The sequence below is a fragment of the Paramacrobiotus metropolitanus genome, unplaced genomic scaffold (assembly GCF_019649055.1).
Source record: "Paramacrobiotus metropolitanus isolate TYO unplaced genomic scaffold, Prichtersi_v1.0 Parri_scaffold0000009, whole genome shotgun sequence".
Taxonomy (NCBI): Eukaryota; Metazoa; Tardigrada; class Eutardigrada; order Parachela; family Macrobiotidae; genus Paramacrobiotus; species Paramacrobiotus metropolitanus.
The window spans coordinates 990,604-1,013,846 of record NW_026570229.1 but is presented as its reverse complement, the minus strand read 5'-3'; the positions used below and the strand labels follow the sequence as shown (position 1 = coordinate 1,013,846).

The 23,243-nt window shown below is 42.3% G+C and overlaps 2 protein-coding genes across 6 annotated transcripts; both read right to left on the bottom strand.

The window, feature by feature from the left end:
• Positions 1–5,629: 5,629 nt before the first annotated feature.
• Positions 5,630–12,067, bottom strand: LOC129583055 (uncharacterized). Of its 4 annotated transcripts, none has more exons than XM_055474751.1 (9): positions 11,924–12,067; positions 11,578–11,751; positions 10,944–11,304; positions 10,378–10,488; positions 9,578–9,789; positions 7,662–8,227; positions 7,153–7,450; positions 6,583–6,911; positions 5,630–6,365 (listed from the first exon to the last, which is right to left on the bottom strand). In XM_055474751.1, exons 5-9 carry the CDS (start codon positions 9,785–9,787, stop codon positions 5,807–5,809), a joined length of 1,962 nt encoding a protein of 653 aa, XP_055330726.1. In that variant the 5' UTR covers positions 9,788–9,789; positions 10,378–10,488; positions 10,944–11,304; positions 11,578–11,751; positions 11,924–12,067; the 3' UTR covers positions 5,630–5,806. The 4 variants fall into 4 exon arrangements, with proteins under 4 accessions (XP_055330726.1, XP_055330728.1, XP_055330724.1 ...); XM_055474753.1 differs by lacking the exon at positions 10,378–10,488 and having other exon boundaries at positions 6,583–6,654; positions 6,772–6,911; XM_055474749.1 differs by lacking the exon at positions 10,378–10,488.
• Positions 12,068–14,294: 2,227 nt separating this feature from the next.
• On the bottom strand, positions 14,295–20,105 carry LOC129583073 (uncharacterized). Of its 2 annotated transcripts, none has more exons than XM_055474778.1 (6): positions 19,941–20,105; positions 18,939–19,614; positions 16,546–17,123; positions 16,027–16,312; positions 15,419–15,747; positions 14,295–15,204 (listed from the first exon to the last, which is right to left on the bottom strand). In XM_055474778.1, exons 2-6 carry the CDS (start codon positions 19,146–19,148, stop codon positions 14,622–14,624), a joined length of 1,986 nt encoding a protein of 661 aa, XP_055330753.1. In that variant the 5' UTR covers positions 19,149–19,614; positions 19,941–20,105; the 3' UTR covers positions 14,295–14,621. The 2 variants fall into 2 exon arrangements, with proteins under 2 accessions (XP_055330753.1, XP_055330754.1); XM_055474779.1 differs by having other exon boundaries at positions 19,977–19,998.
• Positions 20,106–23,243: the final 3,138 nt, after the last annotated feature.

Below are 23,243 nucleotides of genomic sequence, written 5' to 3'. Positions count from 1 at the left end.
CGCTAAGTAAGCCTAAGTTGATAGGCAGCTAACCGTACCTTAAAATCGCCATGAGGCGCCTGGTCAGGGCGATCTTAAGGTGCGGTTACCTGTCCAGCAGGTTATTTCACTTGGGACGTTTGTTGCACTTGCACCGGTACTTTTTTTTATGATAATTGTACGAGAAAAATGAACCACGACATAACCACCCAGCAAATATTACCGACGTTTAGTGAGCCGGACAGTGGACGCACAAAACCAAATTCTGTGCGCCGTTTTATATTTCATCGCTTGTGAACAGAAAGATATTAATAGCTGAACATTACATCGACAAATCAAATACCGTACCTGTTAAATAATACTTAGTAATACTTACTTAATTAATTTGTACTTAGTAATGATTACTCAATACTTATTAAATTAAAGTGAATTCAAATGATAATGTGAAATAAATATTTTTCGAGTGAGTTGCTGTCCTGCGTTTCTGCCGTGCTGCCGGAGTTAACCGCATTTGTACGTACATACTGTACATGCGGATATTATGCCTTTTAATGCTTATTCTGAGAATAAGAGGCCTGCATGCAATTACAAACCGCTTAACTAGGAAATCAGTCTAGGCAGAGAGTCTGGGTGTCCATTGTCCATCCACTGCGAAACATGACACGCACTGGTTATGCATGACACGGAATTCTGGAGCATCAATAGATTTAAGAGAAGTCGCCATTGGATAAAGTTGCAGAATTAATATGCTTTGTTTCGATGCCAATTCTTTTGCTCCTTTTCTGCCTGGGTGCTCTCTCACGTCTTTATATTCTGGCTTCTGATGCCATGCACAGTTCGAACCAAGTTTCATTTCAAAATAAAAATAATTTAACTCCAGGAAATTTTTTTCAACATTTTGACTTGACTTGACTTGGCAAAATTTCCACATTTTGACTTCTATTCAGAACATAAATTTTTCAGCATTTTGACTGCATAAAATTTTTTTTCGGCAATATTTTCTTTACATTTTGACACAGTCCAGTCCAGCAAATGTATTGTTTACTGCTCTAGCTGGCTACAATGGCGGGTGACGGAATATGGCATACAGTAGCTGCTTAGTACTTTAACATCTGTACTCGTGCTTTACGGCTTTATTTTTACTTTCTAGATCTTTCTCTTTTAATTTTGGTGATACTGTGTTGTCGACCAAGTTGGCACCCTTTTTTACAGTACAGCAAATCTATGCTATAAAGCTCTGTGCGCCGTGCAGGCGTGCACTTGAATTGCCCGCACAGTGGGAAACATACTTACAGGGCGGCTGGCAGCGACTGCCGCCAAAACACGACTGACCATTAAGAATGGCTACGTGAACTTCGCTTTATTCGTCGTAAAACAGAACTCTGTACACAAATAAACGATCATCAATTCTGCATAATAAACCCCAAACATAATAAAACCTAACATCACTTTGAAATAATATGCAAAAAAAACAACAGGACGTTATTCTCCATTCAGTAACTGAGGATCGAAAAGGCTAATTTCCAGTTCACTGGGTTGCTCATCAGGAACATGATTTTCATCGATTTCAGCATAGTTCTCTGCTGTAATTATTCCCGCTGCACGAAATGAACTCTTTATACATTCCGGAGTAATTTTGTACGCTGCTCGCGAAACCATATCGATAAAATCTTGACGATTCGGCTTTTGGAGATACCCGGACTTGGTGCAGTTATTTGGATTTTGCTCTCGGCGCCACTTCTCATATTCAGTCTTATAGAAGGCTTTGAACGCTTTATTTATTCCCACATCCAATGCGGAGTAGCGGCCGGTCTGCCCAGCTGGAATGAACAATTGCGAAACACTACGCTCTTCCAGCAGCTCGGCACTAGAATGCATTTTGTGGACTGTATACTGATCGCGAATCAAGGTCCTGACGCGACCGTCAAAAGGAAACGTCGTGCCGATCCACTCATGGTCCAAATCTTCAGTCCACCACGCAGATTTTGAGCTTGCAATAATTATATTTGCGGGTGCCTTTAGCGAACGCATTATCCCATCTGAAAGCTTTCCTGTTTTTGCTGCACCCTTGAACACAATAACGGCCGGCAACAGGGAACCATCGGCCGACACTGTCAATGTGACCGTAAACCTTCTTTGTCTCCTGGTGGGTGAATTAACCTCACTTGCTTGGAGCCGACGGGCACTACGGAGTGAAGCTTAGGCGCAACCAGCCGGACCATCGTCTGATCCATGTTCAGGATCCGCTTCAGGTCACCCGCATCGCTACCGCACTCCAGCGCTGCCTTCAAATCTATCATCGCATCGATATACTGTTCTTCCTCTTCCTAATAAAATACACAATAAATTATCAGACAACTGGTTTGTCTTCACATTTACTGGAAAATTTAAAATTACGTTTACTCACAATATCCTCCCGTGTCATTCCCTGCTTGCGGGATATGTGCGTAGCTGCGCGATAGACCAGTTTATTCCGCTTTTTGAAATCCACCAGCCATCCTTGAGAAGCCTTGAACGCTGGATTACAAGCTAACAACAGCGCATGTTCTTTAATCATGTCGTTAGTCACACACAGGCCCTTTCCAAACTGCTCGAGTATCCATTTCGTCAGAGGCGGATCGATGTGCTGGAAACCGCGACCGCTGCGTCGTCTGCGCTTTTTCCCTTTACCGACAGGGATGCCATTTGACAATTCTCTGAAACATTTTCTTACGTCAGTATACTTACTGTGAAAAATGAAATGAAAACTCACGAAATCCACCGTCGAAGTGTTGTTTCCGAAACATGTGGCTGAGATTTGGCAAACTTGTGAGGAGATAGACCTGATGCCTGGAAACTAAGCATGATGCTTTTCACGAATTCAGAACTATACTGTTTCGTCATATTAGTTAAAAAAAAGAAATCCCAGCAAAAAACAAACAATCTTTGCCAGTTATCAAATTTTAAAATGCTAATTGTCGTTGTTAACGGACAGGGGTTTTTTTGGCGGCAGTCGCTGCCAGCCGCCCTTTAAGTATGTTTCCCACTGTGCGGGCAATTCAAGTGCACGCCTGCACGGCGCACAGAGCTTTATAGCATAGATTTGCTGTACTGTAAAAAAGGGTGCCAACTTGAGTCGACAACACAGTAATTAATATTACAGTACTGACTACAAATACGAGTATGAATACACCATTCGCCGCCCGCAGATGCGAAATAAATGACAGAGATAGATCAGAGCCGATGATATCAGAGGCAGACTCAGCCTGCCAAAAATTGATTGCTACTTGCTAGTGCCAACTGCCAAATGATATCATGCAAACCCGTTGCCCGTTGGCCGTTGATGGTTGCCTGAGCCGACCAGAGTATGTGCTCGTTCGATTAGTAGACTTGAGCTGCGTGCGTTCGCAGGTGCCAAACCCGGCTTACACTTCTCTGTGACGTCAATGCCGATGATAAACACTGTTAAAAGATGGACCGCCGGGGTTTGCGTTTCGAAGGTCAATGGACTATCGCTAAGTTGATAGGCATCTGACCGCACCTTAAAATCGCCAGGTGCCTGGTCATGGCGATCTTAAGGTGCGGCTACCTGTCCAGCAGTTATTTCACCTGGGACGTTTGTTGCACTGGGACATTTTTTATGATATTTGTACGATAAAAAAAGGCTGAAACACCCAACAAATACTGCCGACGTTGTATGAACTCTACCGTGCGCACAAAACGAGAATTCTGTACGCCGTTAACTGCTTTTCTGAGTTTCTGCAGTGCTGCCGTAGTTAGCCGCATTTGCACGTACTGTATAGTCTGTACATGCGGATATGATGCCTTTTAATGCTTATTCTGCTTTCGCAGTTGGGGGTGTAACACCTGGAATGCAGTCGGAATGTAAATGCAGAAAAGGTTTATCACAGAAGAAGTCAAGAACTTCTAGTAAGATGCACTCAAGCGCTCTCCATCGTCCCCAATCTTTGAAAGTTACGAAAGGATTTCTGCAGGCATACGACAGAAAACGGTGTGATGAGATTACTCATTCTCGTTAATTAATTATGTTCAGATATGTTACAAAATGCGAACGCATGCACGTCAAACGCGCTATAACTGGTGGTATAACAAACAGTGCACTACTCTAGGTGAGCTACCGCTAAACTTTAAATAAAACGTGCCATATTTACCTACAGAGGATGCGACACAAGCTTGTCGAGAAATTAAGGGCGTAAAGATACAGGCAGCGCACACTGAGCGCAGTATTAGCATTAGAACGATGGTCACTACACTGCAGTTATCGTGATAGTATAAAATTTAATGCAATATCTCCAATATTTAAGTATTCAACGTACTAAATATAATAAAATAAATTATTCCTAAATATAATAAAATGTGTGATAATGCAAGTATTAGAGGTGCACTAGCCATGCCTAATTCATGAATTACTCGGCACTTATAATTTATGTGGCGCGGCGCCAAACGTGACCATAAATTCAAACGTTTCCAGAGATACATAATGTAAAACACTTTTGCCTGTAGTATAACGATCCTGCGTGTATCTGTACGCCATGAGCAGCTTACGACACTTGGCGAATGTTTATTTCATAGTGACCCTGCATGCAATCACAAACATACTGAAATAACAATTCAGTCCGGACAGAGAGGTTGAGTGTCCATTGTCCATCCACTGCGAAACATAACAAACACTCGTTATACTGTATATGTACATATATACATTATACTGTGTCATGGATAACTTACACATGACACGAAATTCTGGGGCATCGATAGATTTAAGAAGAGTCGCCATATTGCAGAATTGACATGCTTTGTGTGACTGCCAGTTCATTGCGCCTTTTCCGCCTATGTTCACTGTCACAGGCCTTAAGGCACGTCGTTTGTATATTCTGGCTTCCCGTGCTCATGATTGTGAAGTTTGAAACAAATTTCATTTCAAAATAAAAATAATTTATCTCTACGAGTAGGAAATTTCTTTCAACATCCTGACTTGACGAAATTCTATTCAAGACGAAATTTCTCGGCATTTGACACTTTAAAGTTTTTTTTCGGCTAAATTTTTTTTTATATTTTGACACTTGCGTCCAGCGGATGTATTGTTTACTGCTCTAGCTGGCTAAGAGTGCCGGCTACTTGTACCGGAATCTTCCGGATTTTTACGGCATGAAAAAAGTTTTCCGTTTCTTGCTGCTGAGTTCGGCACGAATAAAATTCTGTCGCTTTCGGTGAAGTTTTTGAATGCAGTGGTAGCCGCTTTCGTATTCTTTTTACCGGTAACATCACTGTATCAAAAGTACGAGTATCTGTACGTACGAGTACTGCCTATTACGCATGAGTGATGACGCAATGGTAGTGCGCTTTGTAAACCATTATGTCGATCATCAGTGTGCGCTGCGATCGCGGCGTTAGAGAATATTAGACGAAATAGCTTCAATGTGCTGTTATACAATGTACTGCCTGAGTAGCTTTAATGTACTTCAATGAAACAAGCAAGACATTTTATATATTCTCTTTTCTGGCCCCTGATCACAAGAATCAATATCTTCAAGTCAAGATTTCTAACATCTTTCAAAAATCAACTGATCTGATGAGCACCAACCCGTCCAGAGTTAGATTTATCTAAAAATTTTGAATGAATGGAATTCGCAGCCCCAATAACCAAAAACCATTTTTACTCACGCATTTTTATTATGTCTTTCTGCCTGTCAAATTCGTTCAATCTCCGAACTAGAAATGGACGAAAACTTCACTATTAATGAGCACAGAAATTAAGACTTTTAATGATAATCTTGTCCGATACCGGCAATCTAACAGAAACTGAACAGTCGGAAACCAACTGAATTATTTAGGAAAGACGAACGCACTCCTCCTCGTCTGGGCTGGATTGTCCTGCGCGCTTTCCACCAACGCAACACCCTTCCAGTTTTTTTGCACAGCAACACCAATCACGCCACGTCAACCGGACAAACTGCACCAGCTTGCAGTACATCCAAATCGAGCATGCCGTCAGCAGCAACAGCAAGCCGGGCAGCTGCAAACGTTCAGGCAGGAAGAGTCCCACCAGGGGATACGGGAGCACCCAGCCGCAGAATAAGGGACAAATGACGAGCAGCAGGGGTAACTTCCTATAACCCCATATCTCGCCCAAGAAGTCTTCTATCTGATCTGCGTCTTTGGGTGTAGGTGCCTGGGGTGCACATTCGATAGCCACTTGCACACTGCGATTGCCCTTTGCTTCCAGAAATCCTGGGTTGGCAATGGTGTTTCCTTGCAAATGATCGGAAGGTGCCGTGCAGACAGAAGTTTCATCGATAGACGACTCCGGGAAACCAGCTGATGGCGCGTTGTGCAGGGCAGCGGTCACCTGTGCCGCATCGTCCGCATTTAATAGCTGCGATTGTTTCCTGAAGTAACAAAGTATTCCTTGTTTTAGAACATGCATCTGACACACGATCTTGGTAGAAAATATCAGGTGGTATCACAGAAAACCGAATAAAAACCAACCCGCACCCATGGAACTAATGATGTCGCTTTTTTAGCCGCCCGTAATTATAATCGACACAGCTCTGGTTATGCGTAGACCAGTGTGGTCACTGAACAACGTTACCTATACTATTTTACCTGTAGTCGGGGTTCCTGCTTCGTTCGGTTGACACGTATCGACGGTATTTTTTATGGCAAGCACGAACACCCGAACGTAAGAGCAGCCATAAGACCCACAAAACGATGTAGCAAATCATGCTCCATATCGCGTAACGCAGGGTTATAACCACTATACCGCTGGCGCCGGACAGCACCCCACACCATACCAAGTACGTCCAGCCGACGGCTGGTGAGAAGGACGGAGTGAAGCTGATCAGCAGCTCCGAATTGCCGCTAGGGGCCGTACGCAATTCATGCGATTGTAGATCAACCCAGTATGACAGCATCGTGGTTTCTTGGCTGAAACGCTGTAAAAACGCATTTAATGTTATTTTTCTTTTTTCGTTTAAGCATCCCAAAAATGCTGTCCTGGTGGCAAACGACAGAAGTTTAAATTATAGTTTTAAGTTCTGAAACAAATAAATCTATTTTTTTCTAATGTTTCGGACGTCTAATAAGCCAGATCTTTTTGACTGTTGGTTCATCATAAAATTTTTCGGGCGTAATACAAAATTATGTAGTTTTGGTTTCAAAAACGCGAGCACGTACTGTTCCGGCTTTATTGCAGCTTCCCGTTGTATTGACAACGCGCCAATACGTCCAGTTGCCACTTCCGGGTTTGCAGTTGCAGGAGCTGCTCATCCATTGATGGACGAGCGGAAATTGTTTAAACAAAGGCCAAACGTTGTGATAGACGACAAAGCATCCAATGCAAAAGGCAACCATGCAGCATGCTGCACGTCTCCAGCGTCCTCTTCCTTGGTTTCTGTCACTGCCCGCAACTTCCTTTTTCACCGAAGCCCAGCTTGATGAAGGTTTCTCGGTGGATTTCGGAGAAGTCAGTTTTCTGCAAGTGTCAAGTGTTTCAAACAGCGCTATGTAATGATTTTCAGAAAACGTAGTCATTTTTCGAGAAATAACCGTAATAAATGAAATTTATTTTGAGAATTAATAGTGTGTGTAATTCTTTTGTACATTTGATGTATTCACGTTCCGTATGTATGTCGTATGTATGAATGAGTATCCGATGCCGTACGCATTCGCCGAAACTCTTCTACCTGAATCCCTTAATCACCAGTGAACCATAGGTGTCGTTCATCCACAATCCCCAAATTCGGCCGGTGCAATAAACGGCCAGTATGCTGGCAAAGAGGATGCAGCCAGGAAATACCGCGGATGGGCCGGAAACATTTATAGCCAGTGTTACAAACACCCACGCCAGAAGTACTGTCAGAGCGTTGAAGATCACCCAACCGGGGTAGTAGACGACGAAGCTGACGATGCCGATCAAGACATACACCACGATAAGTAACTTATCGGGCAGATGAATTTCGGCGGCGCAGCCAATGCTCTTTTGGATCAGCGCCTTCCATCTTCGAAAGTATGGCAGTTGGTCCTTCGATGAAGAATACTTCCACTGGCGGTTGACGACTGCCAGGAAAACTAACGAGATGCTTAAGATGGCCGCAAGAACGATGGTCACCAGAGTAACCACGTAACCCAGCATTCCGGTCGAGGAAAGGGGAAGAACCTCACTCGTACCGTTGGATTCCAAACTGGCAACGGTCGAATTCTGCTGTATCCATCCCGACATGGCGCCATCCCAGAAGCATGCGTCAACCTTCTGCAAACATTATAAAAGCTTGCAGTTTTGACATGACCTTTCAATGCAGCCATTCACACATGATAGCCACTGAGTTTTTGTACGGAAGTAACTGCAGTATTTGCAGCATGCTTGCTGTCTTTATGGTTGTATAATGCTCAAGCTATTAGCACATTATGGTACGCAAGTGCAAATTCGGTCTGTTTACGTTGTTCATGGCCTGCCTGTACCGGCCGTACAGCGTTTGTACGAGTAATATTACTATAAAGTATTTCAGCATCAGCAAAAAATGTAACCACGAGGTTGGAGCTCCAACTTTCATGGTACAATTTGTTTCATTTATTAAAATATTTAAGCATTTACGCCTGTAAAAATATACTGCTCAAAGAGGCTACGCAGAAATTCAGTTAAATCGGGTGCTTCGCTATGGTGCAAAATGTCCATGAACAACAGATTCTGCAGTTATGACATGTTTTAGGCATTACTACAAGCTACCAGATCAAATTTTATTTCTTGTAGAAACTCCTTATTTTGTTGAAGAACTCCGTTGATCAAAGAAAGTGATTAATAACTACAGCGACTAAGAGTTTTACAAATCCCCAAAAGCACCTCGTCAAACAGCTGGTAGCTACTACTGGCCGATTTCAAGCCACCATTAGAAGGGGTTGTTGATCACTACTCGTACCGATTAAGAAACTTCCGACCAAAGAAGGTCGCGAATGTCTTTAATCGGTTGGCAACAAACCGATTAAAAAGTTTCTCTGGGGCTGCTTCTTAAACAAACCTTTCTTTAATCGCTCAGAATTGCTTACGCATTAATTATGGCTCTTACTGCAGTCTGTTAACCTCATGCACCGGGTCGGTAGTCTGTTGTTGCGCACCGGAAGTTGCCAAAAGGTTTGGCTATACAGTGCGGCTGTTGTGCAAAAAATGGGTCTGGTGGCTCAGCCTCACTCTGATTGGAGGGCATGGCCGACAAGGGATGCGCGCAGGATGCACAATCTTTTAAGTTCAAATATTAAAGGATGCATGTTATGGTTAAATATCGCAAGACTGTTTTCTCTGCTTGATTGAACTGTGCTAATCTACAGTGAGTGTATTATAACAACAAAATAAAAGTTTCATTTGCGCAAAAATACGATAAAATAACGTCAGCAAGAAAACGTCAGCGCGAATCAAAATAACCATTTGTTGAAAAAACAGCGGGGTGTTCAAAAAGTCTCCAGTTTAATATCCGCTATAAACTGGACTGCAGTAAAATAGTCAAATGACTGCATTGCCAAGCAAAGAAAAGATTTGTCTGTTAATATAGCAAACAAGGTAGAATTTTCATATGGGTTTCTTAGGGCAACGTGTGCAAGCGAGACTTACCAATCCAGACAGCTCGAGCCAATAATCGAAAGCATTCATTTTGTCGGCGTCTAATCGATTGGATCGCCATTCCGGAAGAATCTGCAGTCCAAACTTCAAACAAATTTGACACACAAACCACAGCACCAAAGCGGATTCCAGTAAAATTTCTGGATAAGATGAATACAGTTTCTTGTCCAACAAAGAAGTGAAAAACGTTTTAATCCCCATTTCTACAAAACAAATTTTTCGACTAAGCGACTGCAAAACAGTGTAAGTAAAAATATATATATGAGCATAAATTCTTCACTGTTCTCCGCTTGCAGCCAATAAAAAGCGGTGGCGAGCTCAGACAGGCTAAATTTTTGGTGTCAGACGATAATTATCATGAAAACATTATCAAGCGCTGCCCTTAGCTATTCATGATTGCAGGAAATGACGGCAGCCGACTAGATTATGCATTCGTACGAGTAAGGACATAATCTGCTTGAGCAGACGCCAAATCACTTCTCCTTAACGCGAATGCTGATGATAAAGATTGTGTTAAAACTTAAGACATCGGTCGGCGGTTCGCGTTTCAAAAGCCAATTAAACTGGAGCTTCGGCAGAATCGAACGTTGGCCGAAGTGGTCCTGTGCGGTCGAGCTATAACGCGGCCGAAGTGACCAGACGCCCAGAAGCTGTCGTAATCATCGCATATGTGCGTCTGGGGCATTTAATGCACCGTAGACTTATATTTTTTTAATTTAACTGATATCTTGAATTTTTGAAAATTAAGCTCTAGACTTATTCACTTTCTTTCTGCACACGTTCTTACTTACACATCCACGGCGCAACCGCACATGTAAGGGCCAGTAAGGCGATGGCTGTAGCTATCATAGTGTAGTGCAGCGGCTTGTATGGCATGGATTTATGGTCTCTCTGTTGGGCACCTACAGTAAGTGAATGGGCGACGGTCATTCGGTTGGGTACTGGTGAATTGTAGTTCCCACAAACGGTTTCCTTCCGGTTTTCTTCTTTGCCTGATTAAGTAGATCGCACCCTTTACAGAGCAATTAAAAATTTTCAAAAAAGCTCAAACCAATTACCTGCATTTGCGTCGTTAAAAAAACAGTGAAGAAACCTTATACGGTAGAGGGCAACGATTTTCATGGCGGTAAAAATAAAGTCAAAGGTAATGTCGAAAAAGGCAAACTGAAAAGGCAAATGGGCGGCAGACGTAAACTTGGCCTACCCTGGGTGGCTCGGACAGCACAATAACCGGCGCTCGCGGTGCATAATTGACGCTGAATCAGCGTCCACCGCGTTAAAAACTATGATTACCATTTTAATTAGCCTACTCTGTATGTGTCGGGAAATCGCACCCGTTTTACAGCTATTCAATTACCTTGTGAACACTGAACAGTCTCCATACTGCGCTGAACCAGGACTCATCGGCGCCATTTATCATGGCAGATGGGGACACCGTTAAGACCATAATCCCTCATCGATTACAACGACGACGTCAATGAAAGCTCTTGACGTAACGGTGCAGGACCGAAAACGGTGCTCGTACACCATTAATGGCGGACAGCACCTACACCACACGGTCCACATCCGAAACACTGAGCCGACGGCAGATGATGGAAAGGACGGAGCGAAGCTGGCCTGTATCGCCGAATTCGCGGCATGTTGCGAGCGCAGCTCACTCAAGGTTGCAGGTCCATCCTGATCCATTATGATAATATCGCGTTCTCTTGATCGAATCTCTGAAAATGTATTTACTGCTTAGGTGACCTCGCTTTTAATAAACTACTGCTTACAAGTTACATCATACTCAGAAAATTTTCGGATTTAAAATATAATGCTTTTTTGGAGTCATAATAATAGGTGAAAAATACCAGAATTAGAAAAATTCAAATTGCCTATTATAAGTAAGCTATTACGCCAGTCAGAGTGCGGTTATCTAACTATTTAGCTGGCCGTATAAACGCCATGATTGCGACAGGACAGCCACTTCGTTAAAAGTTAAAACACATTACCAGTGTAGTAGCACGTGCGTAAGAGTGCTCTCAAAAATGGAAAGGATTGAAAGCATCATCGTCATTTTGCCACCGTCAGAGGCTCAGAGCATCGAAATGGGATAAAATGTCAGCTATGGAGTATGGAGGTTTCTGTCAACTTCAAGCAATCTTATCCGTGAACCCCGCACAAACCTGCAAAGGTTCAGTACGGGGTAAAATCTTAACCAGGGAATATTTTTTGTCTTCGTTACAAAGACATACAAAGATTTTGTACTGTCCAGAAGTCCCACGCAAAAAGAGTAATTAACAAACAGAAAATATAAACAATAAAACAAATGCAAAATAATACAAAATCAGGATTAACCTTGATATAGTGCATCCAAGAGCGACAGATTCGTTAACTAGCATCTTTCGATCTGGCAGCTGTAAATGCTGCTACCTTGAATCTCGGAAGAAATGATTGGTTCCGAATTCTGGAGAACTTCGTTTCTATCGAACAGATACCTAATTTACGAAGACTGGGAACTCTGAATTATCCTGCCCGTAGACCCCTACTTGTTTACCGTTGACAGAATATCAAAACCCCCGTACCAAGGCGGTTGCCAGTTTTCAGGCGCCGGAAGTGTCTGAAGTGCTTTGTTTGATACTCGTACAGTCGTACCAATTACCTTTGCCTGGAAACGTGGTATGTGTCTGGCATGGGATGTCACCTGCGTCGACACTGTCGCCTCGTCCCATATCAAGTCCACTTCCTCAGCTGCCGGATCCGCCGCGGCCCAAGCCGAAGACAAGAAAGCCAGACTCTATGCGTACCTTGTAGGTAGATACATTTTTGCAGCACTAGCCTTTGAAACCTTCGGGCCCTGGGGAAAATCGGCATCTGCTTTAATAAAGGAAATCGGCAAGCGGCTACAGCAACACACCGGGGAACCTCGCTCACACGAATTCTTACGTCAACGTCTGTCGATCGAAATACAACGAGGCAACGCGGCTTCCGTGCTGGGGACGATGGAAGGAGCGGATAAATTAGAAGAAATTTTGTTATTGTAATTCTCTATTTGTTGCCAATTCATGTATTCTAACTGGCTTGTGCTAATAAAAATTATGCGATGTAATTCACTGCGCATTGCTTCGCGTTTGAATTGCTTATATATTTTTTACATCAACATTACACAACCTCTTCGCGTGAGGGCAACCAGTTTGTATAAAGGAACTGTAAAAAATTTGATTAAAGTCGCTTTCTGGACTTATTTAATTTAGTGAATTTCTGGACCGTCTTCGTATAATACCCCTGATCTATCGCGAAATATTTCACGGAAACCTTGTATGTACGTATGTGATGAAACAAGAAGTCAGAATCCGGTTAGTCCTAGCCAGAGATATTTGCTAGAAGCCACTGTCAAAATGTAAAGGAAAAAATTGCCGAAAAACATTCATGAAGTCAAAATGCTGAAGAAATTGCTGTCGAATAAAATTTTAAGCCAAAATGCTGAAAAATCTTCTGAAAACACGTTTTCATTTGATAAAGTAGTTGGTTTCAAATGGTGCATTACTTTGATTAGCTCAAGTCGAGTTAAAAGGCAATATTAATAAAGACTGAAAGAGAGCAAAGGAAGTTTAGATATATACAGACTAATACAGTAACCGTAGTGACAGTACTTTGAATTTGAAAAAATTGGAATAATTTTTTTCGATATATGTAACAAACGTCTGCAAACTTCGTCTCGAACACACAAAAACATGACAAATTTCACCGGTTACCACCGCGAAGATTTGAGATGCGCATTAATGATGTCACTAGTTAATCATAGAAGCATAATTCAAATTACCTACCCGTAGTAAACTAGCGTAATTCGAATTATCCTGGATTCCGCAGATTTGTTTGCTTAACTTAAATTGGTTTCCACCACTCCAGCACTTCCTTCATCTTACAATTAAGTGCCAATGGAGAATGTGTAACTGGCCGCTGAAACCCAGTTTAAACTAGAAATAACTCACATTATGAAGCAAGCTGTAAGTTCCAAAAATATCCGTGATTTTGTTGACCTTTAAAAGATACTTAGTAGAATAAATAGTTGTTAAAATTGCAGGAGATATAATACGCTTACAGCTATTATTATTGTACAGTTTTAACTATACATCCACATAATTCTTAGTATTATGCACATTTTAATTACCATAATTATTGATATTCACTAGATACCATGAAATATCAACCTGTTGATTTTACAAGAAGGGGCTTGCACAAAGTCGATCATTGATGAAATCACATGAAACATTTATATTATGAAATTCCAAATTATACGGCTACAGCAGGTACATGCTGGTACGCTAGAAGTATGCGTATTACTGGGCCGAATTATTCGGCCCGAATATAGGTCACGAAACCAGCACCGATGTGCAGTTACTTCTTCTCCGGAAGGGACGGACATATGACCACACGGGACACGCTGGAAAATGAAAGACCGTCGACTGTGCGTAACAGGCTTCCAGTGAGGAGTCAAGAATCTGGGGTGATTGCGGCATAAATCGGGATATATGAGTGTTGATAGGACGGTGTTTACACAATCCAACGATGCTCTTCTTACAATCGATCGAGAATCGACCAAGTCTCGGCGCACGCTTCTACTTAATATACTACAAACTCGCTCGAACTATCACTTTCGAAAGGCGAAAGTTTTAGAATGGTTGCATATCAGCAAGTTCATTCGGTAATTTTGCATTTCTGTACGGCGATTAAGCTAAATGTGCACACAATTTCATAACAGTAATTTTCACAGCACCGGCAATGCAAAAAATAATATTGTAGCCTATAGCTATAAACATGAAATTTTTAAAATGGACAAAGATCATGGCCCAAAAATTAAATTTCATGCTGATTACTAATCCCTTTTATGTTCATATGTTAGAAACGTTCAGTTTAAACACATTTGCTTATTTTTAGAGATAGAAAATGGATTGGGCGAATTTATGTGCGAAACGAGAATTCGATCTTTCCTGCCACAATTATAATAATTCCCGATGCCGAAGAATACTAACGGAGCAGCCAGAAACCAACCGCACTATTTCGTGAGCAGCGGCTCCACTAGTCTTTCCTCCAGCTCGTCCGCCGGAATCATCTCTCCACAGCAAGCGCAACGGAGTCCACAGCGGACTTCGTATTCTTTTCTAATAATCTCCTCACCGTACCACATCAACCACACAAGCATCACCAATCGGCGGTAGACCCACACTGTGTAGGCCGTGAGCAGCAGCAGCAGAGCGGGTAACTGCAGTTCTTCCCACAGGAACAGCCCCACCACCGAATACGGGAGCAGCACGCCGCAGACTACCGGGCAATGCGCGACCACCACGAACAACCAAATAGTGCTCAGTTGTTCGCACACGCAAAAGGGCCCTGTAGCCACTGTGTTCTGTGGCGCAGCCATGGGTGTGCATTCGATAGCCACCTGCGCACCGTGTTCGTCCTTGGCTTCCGGAATGACGTGGTCGTTAGTGGCGGGATCTTGCAAATGATCGGATAACACAATGCAGGTAACATCTGTCTTTACATCAGCCAATAATGGAACACGATCTGATGGCGCGTCGTTCATTAAACCGCTCTCCTCCGCCGCAACGTTAGCAGGCACCAGTAGAGGTTCATCACTGAAATAATAAACATGCCCGTGCTTATTAAAGGGAATAGGCGCGCACAGGCAGGGGTCTACCTTAAGAAGAAGAAACGGGAAAATGATATGGCCGCGAACCGGTGCGCAAATCAGGGAGAAGAACAGAAAATTTTTAGAAAAACGGGTCCTAAGTATGGACGGCAAAACAGCCTTCAGTATTACCAAGCACAGCCTAATTTAAGAATGACAACCTGTCGTCAGCCACCACGCTCCGCTGGACTAGGGCACACCGACGCCATTTGTTATAGTAAACAAGGACACCGCCGTGGACGAGCAGTCCCCCGACAATCAATACGAACAAGCCAACGAAGATACCCTTCGCATAACGCAGGACGGCGTAGGGCAGACCACTGGCGCCGGACAGCGCTCCACTCCACACCAAGAATATCCAGCTGACGACGCGTGGGTACGACGGAGTGAAGCTGGCCAGCAGATCGGAATTGCCGGTATGCGCTGATTGCAGTTCCTCCGACTGCAAATCCACCCAGTAGGACAGCATCGCGATCCCCTGATCGAAACCCTAAAAAAAGTACTTCAAGTACTTATCATTATTGTGTCTCATTACAGGTATATCAACTTAATACAAGCGGCCATCTCAAATGTTCGAAAGCAGCCTGCTACTCAGTGTTCGGAAGTATTAGCTCGAGTATCAAGTTCTACTTGAAAATTTAATCCATCAAAATCAAAAATGATGCACAACATAGAGTGGGCACAAGTACAGATAGGTGCGCGTCAGAGTGCTTCTACAGAAAGCAAAGCTTTTGGAACAGGTTCTTGTCCCAGAAAGATCAGCACTTACTGTTCCGTGTTTGCTGCAGGTCCCCGTTAGATTGACAACCTGCCAGTAGGTCCAGTTGGCGCTATCCTTGTTGCTTTGCCATCGACTAACGGTAGGAAATTTTCGACACAATGGCCAGACGTTGTAATAAGCGGCAAGGCATCCCGAACAGAATACCAAGAAGTAACAGACTGAGATTTTCCAGGCTTCATAGTAAGGGTCCGTGCCTGCGACTACGATCGGCTTTCCCGGTGAGGTAATGATCGATAACGTCGGTTTTACACTGGATTTCGCAGCAATCAGCTTCCTGAAAGTACATAATACGGCATAACACGATTTCTTAAAGAGGAAATCAATACAACGACTACCAGTGTGAACTGCAGCACTATATCTACAGTAAGTTACTAAGTAAATAAATTATTGGTTTAACCCTAATATCAATAAACAGTGTGTTAGTATATTAAAGTTTAACTTAATTTATTGACGAAAATCATTTTGTAGTTTTAATCCTCACCCGACAGGTAAAAACTTCCTACCTACCTAATTTTCTTTATAGTTAGTGCATGATAGGTCTCATTCATCCACAATCCCCAAATTCGGCCGGCGCAATACATGATCAATATGCTAGCGAAGAGGATACAGCCAGGGAACACCGTGGATGGGCCAAATACAGTCATGGCCATTATGACTGACATCCATGCCAGGACCACCACTGGCAGGACCTCGACAACCATCCAAAACGCATAGTGGATTACTGAGCTGATGACAACAGTCAACCAACCAACCAACACGGCAAAAATGTAAGCTGGCAGTGGCAGAGGAATTTTGACGGCCGCCTGAATAAACTTATAACGGCCTAACGCCGCCAGTCCACGGCAGCGCAACAGGTGGTCCTTCGGTAAGGGAATTGTCCGGTCGCGATTTTCGTATACCAGGTAACAAAACGAGATGCCGAGGAATGCCGTTAGAAGAATGGTTGTCACAGTGGCCACGTAAGCGAGGAGAACGTTCGATGAAGAAGGTGGTACCACAACCAACCCAGCCGACTGGTTAATGGTGACCGGATGTGGTTGCATCCATCCCGACATGACGTCATCCCAGAAGCATGCATTGACCTTCTGCAAAAAGTTAGAAATTTTTTTTCTTATTATTAACATATTGCTTCGTAGTTTCCTTTTTTTGTGGAAACTGGAGACCTCACCGTTTACTGCTTAGTTTTATTAAATTTTGACTGCTGAACGATTTTTCCAGATAAGTAGTACTTTTATAATTTTATTGACTAAGCGCCGTTGAGATCCACTATACATAAACAGTATGTATAAAAGGAAATTATGTTTTATAATGAACGCCCCTGTTGCTTGTTTTGCATATCCGGTATAAACTGTATCTCAGACTGTCTGCGAAGCAAAGTCACTCCACACTCGCTCACAGGTAGTTGCACCGTTCCACATACAGAGCGGGTGGTAAAGCGATCTTGGGCATCCACCATTTTATCGAGCACTTGAAGCATATTCGCAACTCGCAAGGTACAAAGCAAATCCCGTAATGAAACGAAATATGTAGGATTTCCCAGTGGAAAACATAGAATGAGTTACGAACGCCATATTTTTGTCTTACAGGTAACGAACGGCATATCATCATTTTGTGTACTGTGTACTTTGTAAAATAAAACTCCCGTTTCTTTACTTATTTCAGAGTTTTAGTATGTAGATAATCGAACGGCCGCAGAAAATCATATATGCCTGCATAACGGGTTACCTGCCTGCATTAACAGTAAACAAGGCAAAGAAAAACACAACAGAATGGTGCCGAGAGCTGATCTCCTCTGGAGTCTTGAGCAAGGAAATATGATTGCTTTTAACGCGTTTTAATTATGATCCACGCACTTAGAAAGCGTCGATTTTTACGAAAATACTGTTTTACATAATATAATGCAGTTAGTTTTAGCAAAACATATTGCAACGCCCGAGCATATACATAGCTGTGTTGTTTGTTCAAGAAACAGAAGAACCCAACTAGATTTTGTAATGGTCTCCCCAAATCTCGCTTTAAACTAACCCTGGTGTAAAACTTCCACGAGCGATGAATAGCGAATTCATTAAGTAACAGCGTTCTTTCTAGTCGGTCGAACTTGGTGCGACATAAAATTTTGTTTAGAATCGAAAAACCACTTGCTTTTCAACATATTTATGATTATTGTCTATTGATGAGCAACACAAATTCAGAATTAATGACTGGTAAAGATAAGAAGAACTATTTAGTAAGTAACTATAAATCGTGACTGCAAACATCCCCTAAAGCTCCCACCCAGAGGCGGTTGGCAGTTCCTCTTACCGGAAGCGCTCGCACCGGAAATGTTTTGTTCGAGACTTTGACCTACCTATTGCTCTTCTGTGAAGAAAATATGAATGCTGCAAACTATACTTGTAGTTGTTCGATATTCACGACAACAGATGTATGGGCCGTAAAAATCTCCATAAGTTCATAAAACGATACAGTACCAAGTGCTCTGTCTCTGGTAAGAATCGTGAGGAATTTGTTATTGAGTACAAATTAATATTATCTCTGCTTGCTTGAGCTGTGCTTTGTATTTAAAGAGATACAAGGAGGAAATTGATGTAATACCAAGAAAAATATTAACAAAATTTCAAAAAAATGTAAACTTGGCCGTGCCTCAAATTAATTAAGCGTCGGTTGAAAAGAGGGATGCAACGACTGGGATGAGCATTTGCCTTTAGAACACCGTATTCGATCAAGGCACAGAACATTTAAAGTTAAGAAGCATGCAAAAACAGAAAATACAAAATAGCTGGTTAATTTAACCCACGTTGAAGCATTAATATAGAAAAATAAATATTATACAAATATATATACAAATAAGAAATATAAAAATAGTATTTGTTTGATGATGCTTCAGCTACGGGGCTACTTACCAGTCCAGACAGTTCGAGCAGGGAATCGAAAGAGTTGTAGTGATCGGGATCTAATCGACTGGTACGCCAATCCGGTAGGACACGCAAACCGAATTTCATACAAATTTCACACGCGAACCACAAGACCACCACGGATTCTGTTAAGATTTCTGGATATGAGGAGAACAGTTCTTTGTTCACGGAAAAAGTAAATGACTTTTTGAATCCCATATCAGCGAAAACAATTGTAAAACGATGCACACAAGACACAACCGTTCACTGAAAACTGAGAGCGATGACAACCTGGGTCAAAGTAGAGAGAGACCCAACATATAACGTCATATGATGTTATAATCACCGGCACGATTCGGGATCCATGTGATATTATCATTAGTAATTCTTTTTACGACAAGCTCTTCCAAACCGGGAATCCAACAGGATTTGAGCCCTTATGAGGACAGAAATCTGTTCGTGGAATTATAAATCCTGTTTACCGCTTTCCTGTACCGAAACGCTGTTACGCCGATGATTTCCTTGTGTTGTTCGCGCATCCGCTCGATAATTCCCTCGGCATGTTACCGTGCTTGATTGAAGTCACCATAAATCTGTGCCACCTAGTTTTAATTATCCAACAAACCAGATGGGAGTGGGAAGCGCGAAAGGAAACTCCCGAGTGTCGCAACGCCGTTACAATTAACTGCAAGTTGCAACTTACACATACAGTCTGAATAATCTGATACAAATATACTGTACCCTGTTTTTCAACAAGGCAAATTTTCGCTTAAATTTTGCGTAAATATAGTTGATAGCGTTTGAAGACTGTATTTTATTAGAGACCAAGAGCAAAACTGCATTATGAGCAAAATATACAACGAGCAGTAGTACTTTGTAAAAGTGTTCGGAACTTTTCACATCTGCGAAAGCAAACTGCATAACATTTTAAGTATGCCCAATTTACTTTGAAGTTCTCAAAGCAGACTTTATTAATAAATTTAGTATAGGTGTGTTTATCTTCACACAAACCTGCAAGTACTCGGCTGGCTTCAGTTAGTTGCTTACATTTGGGCTTATATTTTGTATATACTGCCCGAATGGCGCAAGCAAAACGGTAGAGACCGTAGAGTAGAAAATATAACCGGGCTCTTCGAGCTTTCCCGGATATTAAAAGCCAAAATGCGAAAAATTTATTAGTCCTCGTACTTTCTAGTATTGTATTTCTGCCACGCTGCAGCATAAACTTTTCGAAGAGCTAACATCGTTTTCTCATTTTGAAGACGAGAACTTAATTATATAGCAGCATATAAATTAACAGCGAACATTGCCATGCAGCTTTCGACAAACAACGCTCGAAACTTCCACACCAAGGCGGTTAGAACATTTTGCCCGCCGGAAGTGCTTGCAGTGTTTTGTTTGAGACATTTGCATATCAAACACTCATCATAACAGTAAACAGACCTACTGTAAAAGGTAAGATAACAGGCCAGAGATTTTGTTCACACCGGACTGAACTAGTTAACTAATTCACGACAAAGCAGAAATTCATGAATTCATAATTGCCAAAAAATACAGAATCCAGGAATTTTGTCTACCTGCCTTGGTGGTTCAGAATAAGAGTCATTAATTGTGCTTAAAAACATGGATCTACCGGCTAGTTATAGGTTTTCCGTTGGCAACAGTATACGCCGCAACACTCCGTTATCGAAAACAAATATAAAAGAAAGTACAGTGATGAACCTAATTAGGTCCTTTGAAAAATGCGAAAAAACGACCCGGCTGATTCCAAAAATTCACTTGGCAATTAACCCACAATCATGCAGTTAATACACGCCCAACTGGACGTACTGGCGTGTCGTTAACACGACGGGGACGTGCAGCAAATCTGGAACATTACCGACGTGTTTGCTTTTTTTAAATTACCAGCAGTTCTTTAAATTTGCAATACTTTCTCCCAGATTCGATCAAAGGAGCCAATTGTGTCACACTAGTTCGATCTGCTATCTGAAGAGCTGCACTCGCTGCACACCGGCCGGCGGCCATAGAAATCCTGAATATATCCCAGCTGATAGCTGTTTTAAACTTACTGTTTATCTATGGCGATTATTTCGTCAATCAAATAATTTCCAAGCCGAGAACTTAATTATATAGCAGGTGATGCCTGATTAACGTTGACTATTATGATCTACACTGTTTACTGTAAGTGTGCGATTCAGCTAACCGAGAAATAGCATCTAATGTACTCGTTAGTCATTATCTAGAGAGTCTCCGTTGATCTGTTAAATTCTGTGTTTTGGGTAATCCAGTACTTATTTGAACAGTACAGCAACAATGTTTAAATGACGGAAGTAATCAAAGTATTCAGTTTAAGTTCACACTGGGTTAATTTTAAGCTGCCGCTCCTTCACAATGGAACGAACGGCAGCATTAAATGAATTTTGTCATATACATATTATGATTGACTGTTTCTTAAACTGTGGAGTATCATGTTACCGTGCTTAATGAAATAAAAAAGCACATTTTAAGCCAATGAAACGCGTAAATTGTATGCCTTAAAAAATTGCCTTTTTCTTCTTTCCCTATGTTACACACAGGTTTCACACGTGAAGATTCCGCCGGCCTTTACATACAACGGAGTTAAAATGCCGGTCCCAGATCCATTGGATGACGAAGTCGTTACCCAACCGGGAGGATATTACATCTGCAACTGCGCAAAAAAATATGATTCTCAGGACATGTTTGTATGGCACAGCACCGAGGTGCCGGAGTACGACCTGGCTACCGGCGCGTTCTCCATCCGTTTGATCAACTTTTCGCACGCCCATGTCGGTCAGTATGAGTGTGTCCATTCCGACGGCAGTCAACTGGTGGTTACTCAGAGCTACTGGGTCACTCCACAGCTCTTCCGCAACGAAGTCTTCATTCCGCCGATGAACAACGTTAGCGTGCGCCTCGGCGACCCGGTCAAGATGGTGTGCAACGTGCGCTTCCATGCACTTCCTGGTTATCTGGCTGACCGGTTCCTGTGACGTAAGGGACGCTACTTGCTGTACGGGAAGTCCGTCAAAGACTTCGCCAGCCAGGTCAATCAGTGGAAGGACTTTAATGGTAGCTTTGCGTTCGGCTCTGTTGACCATTGTTCGTGTAACTCGAGGATGTTGATTGATCGGGTGAAACGGGAGCATGCCGGACGCTACGAATGCCGGTTCCGCATCAACGATCACCTGGATGAGTGGATCTTCCAGGAAGCGTATATTCACATAGGTTGAATATAGGGGGCAAAAGTAAACGTGTTCCACCGTTCCCTTGTACTGCTGCCGTCACCCGGCTGGACTTTGACGTTGTGGCTGAACATGGCGCTTATGTACCGCGCCAGATTTAACCACATGTATTGCCGTAACGTCACACTCCAGGCGGGTGACGGCAGCAGTACAGGGGAACGGTGGAACGCGTTTACTTTCGCCCCTTATATAGAGTTTCTTGCCAGCGGTTTAGTACCTGTTTCCATTTTCCAGCTTGTTGGTAACTTTGATTTTTCTTTTTGTATGTGTACTTTTCATTATGACGTCGAGATATTTTGTTGGTCCGTTAACGAATAAACGAATAACGATTTTGAAAAATTCGTGCAGGAAATAGTTTTGCTTCTGTTAGTCTACAGCAATTGCAACTTCGGTGGCACCGAATGCACTTTGATGATACATGTGGCAGATACCTTTATCCGGCAATAGCTTGTTAAGACTGCGCCCGTAGAAACTAGGTGAAAGTAAGCAGATATGGTCTAAAATTCACTGGAGTGCAACGCATGTAACGACCATTTTACCCACACTTAAGCAGAATGATCTAATGTTAAGTGGCTGCAAATTTGGAAACGGTTAACACTGCATCGTTCTTTCGATACTGGTCCTATCCACTAAGCAATAAAATCAGTTGTTCCCGTAATTCAGTTCATTTTGAAGGCCACTACAGTACTTTCCATGCAATAGCCCGCTAGGTGAAAAAGCGGTGTAAACAAACTCCATGACTGTCCAAATTTCCAACGAACTTTATTTAAGAAATTTGAAAATTAGAAGTTAATTTAATGGATTCTATGGATTTTCCATGCAATCCCGCAAACCGTTGTTCCGGGTTGCAACACCATCCTACACTAGGCATTATACTCTGTAGTTTATGATCCCGAAGCGCGACCTCTTAAAAAAAGTTTTATAAAACATGTAATTGTTCACATAATCATGGCGCTCGGAGCACGAGGACTATTGTTGTTTACAACTAATTTAAATCTATCGTTGTTAAATTATGTATGTGAAAATAGGTACAACGTTGTACCTATTTTCA

What these genes read in the sequence shown, in the direction of transcription:
- LOC129583055 (XM_055474749.1), bottom strand. Translation starts at nt 10,968, where the DNA reads ATGGAGACTGTTCAGTGTTCACAAG. An exon ending in GCTGCAATAAAGCCGGAACA is followed by an intron (nt 6,912 to 7,152) that starts GTACGTGCTCGC and finishes GCGTTTTTACAG; the next exon opens with CGTTTCAGCCAAGAAACCAC. An exon ending in AGCAGGAACCCCGACTACAG is followed by an intron (nt 6,366 to 6,582) that starts GTAAAATAGTAT and finishes TTGTTACTTCAG; the next exon opens with GAAACAATCGCAGCTATTAA.
- LOC129583073 (XM_055474778.1), bottom strand. Translation starts at nt 19,148, where the DNA reads ATGGGATTCAAAAAGTCATTTACTTTTTCCGTGAACAAAGAACTGTTC. An exon ending in CCTGCAGCAAACACGGAACA is followed by an intron (nt 15,748 to 16,026) that starts GTAAGTGCTGAT and finishes TACTTTTTTTAG; the next exon opens with GGTTTCGATCAGGGGATCGC. An exon ending in AGCGTGGTGGCTGACGACAG is followed by an intron (nt 15,205 to 15,418) that starts GTTGTCATTCTT and finishes TTATTATTTCAG; the next exon opens with TGATGAACCTCTACTGGTGC.